Source organism: Cenococcum geophilum, assembly GCF_001692895.1.
Source record: "Cenococcum geophilum 1.58 unplaced genomic scaffold K441scaffold_52, whole genome shotgun sequence".
Taxonomy (NCBI): domain Eukaryota; kingdom Fungi; phylum Ascomycota; class Dothideomycetes; order Gloniales; family Gloniaceae; genus Cenococcum; species Cenococcum geophilum.
In genome coordinates, this window is record NW_027137610.1 from 807,225 (window position 1) to 815,131 (window position 7,907).

At 39.7% G+C, this 7,907-nt stretch overlaps 1 protein-coding gene across 1 annotated transcript; it reads left to right on the plus strand.

Moving 5' to 3' along the window:
- Positions 1 to 4,858: 4,858 nt before the first annotated feature.
- On the plus strand, positions 4,859 to 5,569 carry K441DRAFT_734391 (uncharacterized protein; the record flags this gene model as incomplete). The annotated part of the gene is made up of 1 exon (XM_067654277.1): positions 4,859 to 5,569. One exon carries the CDS (start codon positions 4,859 to 4,861, stop codon positions 5,567 to 5,569), a length of 711 nt encoding a protein of 236 aa, XP_067499412.1.
- Positions 5,570 to 7,907: the final 2,338 nt, after the last annotated feature.

Below are 7,907 nucleotides of genomic sequence, written 5' to 3' on the forward strand. Positions count from 1 at the left end.
TACGCCTTATAAGTTATAAAAGTAAATAAATTTATAGAGAAGATAGAGGAACTATAATAGTTTCTTACTAATGAAATAATATAGGCTTAATCTGTCTATAAAGCCGCAGCGAATAAGAAATAAACTATAGCACCGGCCTATTAAATTAGTAACTTTATTTAGCTAGATATAAGAAATCTAAATACGAAATAACTTACTAAGAAGCTTAATTGGAAGAATACTAGCCCTTATAAAGTTAAGAAGGTTGTTTTCTCCTACGCCTATTAACTAAAGCTCCCTAATATAGTTAAAATCTACCCTATATTCTATACGTTAGTCCTCTACCCTACTACTTTTATATTAAACGCCTTGCCTAGACAGATATAAGACCCTCCCCTATTAGTTAAAGTAGATAGTAAAAACGAGTACTTTATTAAAAGAATTAATAATATTAAGTATAATAAACATAAATGCTAATATATATATCTTATAAAATAAAGAGGCTTTACTAAGCCCTTATAGGAACCTATTAACTCTATAGGACTTATATAAGCTATAAAAGACTTTTATAAACTCTACCTAAAACTACTATAGCCCTATCTTATAGAAGCTCGAGTTTAAAGGGGGGGTTCTATTATAAGATACCCCCGTAACACCTTATATATATCTACCTATTTCTACTAACTTAGTAACTAGAGACTAACTATAAGATAGTAATCTAATAGCAATCTAACGGCAACTTACTATATTCTACTATATTCTACTAAGTTCTACTAAATTTTACTAAATCCTACTAAGTTCTGCCAGGACTACTACCTAAATCCTATTCTACTCTATGCACGTATTAACTAAGTAACTAAGTCTACGATATATACCCTTTCTTCCCGTTTTCCTACCTTCTTTTCTTATATAACGTCTTAACCTCCTTACACAGTTTATATATATAGCTTAATAATATCTACCTTGCTATATATTATCGCCGCTTATACTTACTTTGTGATACCTTTTATAGTTACAGTACGTTCCTATACGTCTCCTATATATAGTACTAGACTTCTAGTCTAAAGAGCTTACTATTGTCTCTATATAAAATGCTATATAATATATAGGCGGGTACGGTCTCTCTTATATATAAAGTTATAGTATAGTTAGTTAGTTGGTTAATTGTAGTTAGCTAAAAGGAAAGCGGTTAGTAAAAAGAGAAGTAAAGAGTATATTAGAAGAAGAAACTATATATCTATTAGGCCTTATTTAAGTTATTAAAGACTTTAGGGCTGTAAGCTAACCTATATATCTATAGAATGCCTATACTCTCCTAAAACTATGCCTAATCTAGATATTAAATCTAGTAGGCTAATTTATCCTACTATAATATAAGCGTATATCTTTCCTCTACTATATCTATTATAACAGACCTTCTCTAGTATTAAGCTCTTAGTATCTCTAGTCTATCTAGATAGACGGTTAAGGCGAGAAGTATTGTTTACGTAGGTACTAAAGATAAGAGGAGAAGACTTTAGATTAAAGCCTTAATTAATTACGCGGTAATATATATCTTATACGCCTTCCCCTAATAGGGTTCTATAAGAGTTAGCCTATTATTACAGCACTAATGTGTATAACCTGGGTAGGGCTTAGTAGGGGTTTGCTTAAGGCTTAGCTCCTACTGTATATAGATATGTCCTTTCCTATACCTTCTTCTACTCCTTATCTTAATATCTAAGTTTATAGACATTCTAATTGTATAGGCTTGCGCTTGTTGTATTATAGTGCTAGAGTCTTAATTAACTAAGTCGCTGTAATACCTATATATAAATACTAAAATTAAAAGTACGCGTATAGTTATAAAGCCTTAATCCTATTGGCCCTATTAGCTAGCCCTTATTAATAACCGTAGGACCTATTTTACTAGGGGAAAAGATAGTTCGCTTGGAAATTTATATTATCTTTATAATTTCGGCAGCTAAGATTCTATAAGCTTTAAGAGCTATAATTTAAGCCCTGGTGGCTGGATTATAGCCCCCTATGGAACGTTTAACGTAGTTGACCAGGAAGCGAGCCACCCCACGTAGCGAGCCACACCAGAATATTCCTAACATTTTTTATTTTATAGCAAATTACACCAAAATCAAAAAGCCTCAGCATATTACAAGATGCCAAATCAATCTTTGCTCTCTCGCGAAGCCGAGACTACTATACAAAATATTATACAAGATCTTTCTTCTAGTGTTGAGCCGTCGATTCGCAAGGCCTCTAGCGCCCACAGAGCACCTAGATCTACTATTAAACATCGTCTTACTAGCCGTCTCCCACGACACAAAGCTTACCTAGGTTTATTACATCCTTTATAAGAACAGTAAATTATTAAATAGATCCATAAATGTTAATCCTAGGGCCTTTTGTTAAAGGTTAATATACTCTTAAAAATGGCTTATTCCCTTTTAGGAAAAGGCTAAACTGTAGACAAGTATTGGGGGTAAAGATTTGTTTAACGCCACGGTCTTAGTACTATATTAAGTCATTAGCTTGACTGCTAGAGAGCTTAAAATAACGATCCAGTAGTTATACGTAATTGGTTTACTTTCTTCTATGCCGTTTATAAGCGATATTAAGTTAAGCATTTAAAATTTATTAGCAACTTTAACGAGAAGGGGGTAATGCTAAGCCTTACAGCGGCAGCCTAGGTAATTATGTTGGGTAAGATATATAGGGAGAGGTTAAAAAATTTAATAGTTATATAGCTGGGCTCTTGTAAGTTGGTATATATTATTAAGACGATTTATACTAATAGCTTTTTACTACCTACCTTCTTAATTTAGAAGGCGCAAATCTATCTAAAAGAATAGTATTAAATTAGTAAGTAAAATAAGGGCCTTCGCGGATATATATACGCCACCTCCTCTAGTAGGTAGATAGAGAACTCTTTAGGCCTATATTATATTAAACATTATAATAAGCATATAAGACATCCTATAGAAGATTCCGACGGTAGAATACAGTAATATCGCCTACTTTTAATAGATAACTATTTAAGCCACCTTACCTAGCAATTTGTTTAGTATATGCTCGTGCACAAGATTATTCTAGTAGCCCTACTACGTTATTTAACTTATAGGCTTTAACCACTAGATATAGGTTATTTTAGGCCACTCTCTTACTACTATAGGAAGTAAGTAGATGACTTCTATCGATATAGCCACTTAGGCGTTAATAAGGAATATTTTTTAAAGCTCTACTTGAAGGCGTATATAGGCATTTACCCCTAATACAATTTACAGCGCCTAGAAAGCTATAGGCCTTCTACTCTATAATCCTACTGCTGTTTTAAAAACTCTTATATAAGAGAGGTAAGCCTAATTCTAATTATACTCACCAGGGCTTAGAACGGCTCTACTTAATATAGCAACATTAAGCTCCAGTAGAGTCGTTAGTGTCTTTAGAGTGCGTAAACCAGTAGGTATATTTAATTCCCCATATCCTGGCTTGTAGAAGGCTCTATATAGGTATTTAGGTGCAATTCGCAGCCTATAAATAAGTAGATTAACGGGTCGTTGATCCAGAAAGGGACGTCGTAGGAATGTAGTAGTCGCCCGTGCAATTGGTCGGCGCGCGAGTCTATATCACCACCATAACGTAGTTAAATTAATTCAAGCAATATTATAATCCAAATAGTAATATAAAAGCTTTAATTTGGCCTATTTGAAATATATATAAGCTCGTTGTTGATTTTATTATAAATTGATCAAATATCACCTGTATGTGGCTCGCTACGTGGGGTGGCTCGCTTCCCGGTCAGCTACGTTAGCGGTGGATCTTTTAGTAGCCATTTAGAAAATTAAAAGAGACTTGAGGGCTGCGGAATTGGGCTGCTAGGAGGCAGACTTAGTACGACGCTTGGTGACGTGGCAGGATTCTACCGGCAGAATCCCGGTTTTCCGCCCCGGCGGTAAGCTGGTTTGGCGGTAAAGACTTTTGAAACGCACCTCTGTGAAAAGCACACGGATTGAACAGATTATGAATGGAGGCGATTTGCAACCGAACAACCCCTAATTTGTCAACGACGTGCTGCAATCGATCGTCGTTCAATTCAGGAGTAAGGTCGGCCTAATTGAAGGTTCCAGTCGATTTGGTTCAAATATAGGGACGGCGTTCGATTTGCTCGATATACTTACTGTTCATGCGATAAAATTGAAGGTTCCAGTCGATTTGGTTCAAATATAGGGACGGCGTTCGATTTGCTCGATATACTTACTGTTCATGATTCGATCGTTCGGTCTGTCGTTCAGTCGATCGATAGGTTGATCGATCGTTCGGCTAGGGCCCTACGATAGTTGGACCGTGCGCGAACACCAGAATCACAAATACGCTATGACCATGGGCCTTGATCCTATTGATTCTATTGGCTGGCTCTTATCGATAACCGTAGGACCATTTTACCAGCGGAAGGGATAGCAATTGTAACGGCCTACCTTTAGGTTAGAGGCCTAGAGGATACTAAGAGCCTTAATCGAACGGCTGCACGGTAGAGCCTTGATTGAACAACTGTTCAGAAGCATTTGTCAATCGAACAAATCAATCAAACGACTAGCCGAACGGTTACCAGCAGACGGGATATACAGTTAGTAGGGAACTGAATACCCGTACACAAATCTGCAGCTAGGGGGAGCCGGTTGTGCGATTGGCTATGCCTGCTAGGGAACTGAAATCTTGCTAGGGGAACTTAGATTCTACTAGGGGGCCTCCAATTTGCTAATATTGATGTCTGAAAGTGGAACGCGCGTCGGGTTTCGACCTAGGTCTGCAATTACTAAAACTATAAAGTGGCTCGTTGGCAACTTGTCTTATAAATCTGAAGTGGTTCTTGCCTTCATTTATTACTATGGGCTGTGGGAACTCTAAACAAGGGACTGAAGAGATAGAATTAAGGCCGAGAACCACTGAAAATCGCCAGCTGCGCACCAGCTCTCAAGTGCCTCAGTCTCGCCGGGGCGAAACAAGATTCCAGCAAAGTCCAGGCGCAACAACAGCCACGCGAACTCACACGCGACGAGACACTGCACGAAGTTCCCATAGTAGACAGCGAGACCTCACAACTGCACAGCGCCGGGACCACCGAACCCGCAGCAATTATCGTGTACCAAGGACTATACAGGAAACAGAGGATAAAGTCATACATCACGACTTGGGCAAACTCGCTAGCAATATCAATCAGCATTCTCTAAATTTCTATAACGCAAACGCCGACTCGGTCTCCCGCATAATCGGCCGAAGCATTTTGGATGAGGCTATTATAGGTCGCGTTGATGGTACATCTCTGTATGCTCCCCCACTCCTGTTCAATAAGACTCAGCTGCAAGTGATAGCACCAATCGTGGCCAATCATTTACTCGATCGCCTCGCACACTACCCCTCCAGTCAGACAGAGGAACAACGGAACACACATTTAGTCCAAATATGCAACGAAGGTGTATCTATAAGAAGGTCGATTGACAACCACCCTGCAACCTGGACTTTTGGGTCCTGGGATCCTGGCGTCAGATTTCCGAGCGTGCGAAGAGATGGGCATGAGGTTTCACCAGCCGAAATATAATTTTTGATTGATTTAAACGGATTGTACGCGTCTTGCGGACTCATGGCTCCTATCGCAATCAATATTTATGGAACGGCACCGACCTCGAAACAAGACACGCAAGTATCATATTTGCTATTCCGCCTTTTTCCCGCATTACCGCCAAGAGCTTTGCCTAGCCCTTTTTCGAAGCCACAAATGTATTCTCTGGCTCGCTTTTCGTTCGCTGAGATCCATCGACATCGTGGGGCTAGACTTTATGTTTGAGGTGGGTGATCCCCGGATAGGGGGGAGTGTGAATGGCCTTTGGTGTAGGTCAAATGGCGATCGAAGAGATAGGTTTTCGAGAGATAGGTTACCTAGGTTCGTGAAGGCTCAGTTTGGCTTGGCCTGCCTGAAGTGAAGTGAGTGGAGATTTTCACTAACCTAAAGCCGCACAGGGACGTATAAGCGGCCCATGACGGAGGGAGCCCTCGCCTTGCATTCGCAATTCTTTTACAAAGAACAGTTTCATATCTATCCTTGATAATGTTGAATGACACTGGAGAACTGCGTTTTCGTAGGTTTGAGCTACTGCCTTATTCTTTAATACCCATCCGAAATTCCTGGACCACCGTCCGCTTTTCTTCATATCTTGTACTAGCTTCTGCGCTTTAGTCAATTCAACCTCGGCCTCGCGTATATCTTGACAGAATTGTTGTTTTTGAGTATCATCTAAGTGTTGATGAAGTGCCTCCAGGTTTGAGCAGATTTCAGAGACGAGATCTGTAGTCCTAGAAATAGTTCGGTGATAGCCTTGGATTTCTTCCCCCGCGCCAGCAATTCTATTCCCGTAGTCTAAAAGTAAAAGGATAGATTGAAGGATACTAAGAGGGTCAGGAATATTCATTATATACGAATCCTCGGTTTTGAAGAGTCAGTAAGAACGATGAAAGCTGCCAAAACGTGCTGAGCAGGGGAGGGGCTACTTAAAATCCATGAGGCTCTTTTTTTTTCTTGGTGCGGTTTGTCTTCAGCTTGTGGCCTTGTCGTATGTAACGCAGATCGAAACGCGTCAGAGTATAGTTGGTTATTCCTGCGCGGCAAATTGTCCAATAGAGAGGGTACACAAGGGAGTAATAAGATATGGATTGGACAGTAGCCTTTGGCTTCCGACGGCTTATTTACACGCTTTTCACTCTACCTTTTCATCGTATCTAAAAACGTTAATATTATAAACCTCTAAAAATAATATTTAATCAGTTGCACGACGAATACTAGGTGTATATCCTCGTAGAGTAATTTCTCGTAGCTACCTAGGAATGGCTTCTCTGCGAGCAGTTAATGACTTCTTTCCCCATTCTAGTGGGTGAGCGTTGCCGCCTTAAGCTCGCGCGAATCGAGGTGAGTGCTGGGTGAGCAAGGGTGAGCCTGGTAATGAAACAGGGTGATCCCTCACCCCGCTCAGCGCCGTGCCTCTTCGGGGCTCAAAAAGGCTCTTTCGACCCAGCTTTGTGACGTGACGTACTTTCCCCTTTTCGCCTCAAGCTGCCAGGCCACAACTTCATCCATTTTCCCTCACCAAACTTCAACTCCAAGCCTCTACACAAAGCCAAATTCTACTCCTATAAGGTTTATCGACCCTATATTTTTTTACCGTTCTTCTAAGCCCTAGGCCTAATTAAAACGTTTATAGATTATTATTTCATGGCTTGGGAGCGAGGTTACAATTAACTTAGAATTTACTCTACCAGCCTAAGCAAACTAATACGAAGGTAACCCATCCACTCTATCTAGGAGCCATTAAATACTTAGACAAGCGGATATAATGATAATCCTAGCCTACGAACCCCACTACGCCTAGCGAGAAACTATGCCCGAGGCCCAAGAGAAAATAACGGCTAGCGATATATATAAAGATCCTAATCTGCTTGGTGGCTGAATAAGACAGCTAAAACTACCTATATTTACTATTATCTTAAGCTTTCTTTAAAGGCATTAGTTTGGGGAGACCGGTAGAAGTTAAGGGAGCACCCTAGGTCTTAATCGCAAAGTAATAGATAAGTAATGCGGGACCTAAATGGCTAATATAGCATCCCATATTTTATTTAAAATAATAGAACTCTTGGATTGTTTAAGTTGGAAGATCTAGCTGCATAATGGATCTGCTTAGATTACTCGCCTACTTTAGGGGCCTAACGAAACTGAGGCTATGCCAGGGTGGTTAGAATAAGCTAGGCTGAGTAACGCCAATCCTCTCTATAGCTCAGGCCGGACGGCAAAAGCAACTAAGCCTACCTATATAGAAATTTATAAGCTATTAAGAGGTTATTTAAACCCCTAGTAATTAATTCTAGCATATATAACTCCGACGATTAGA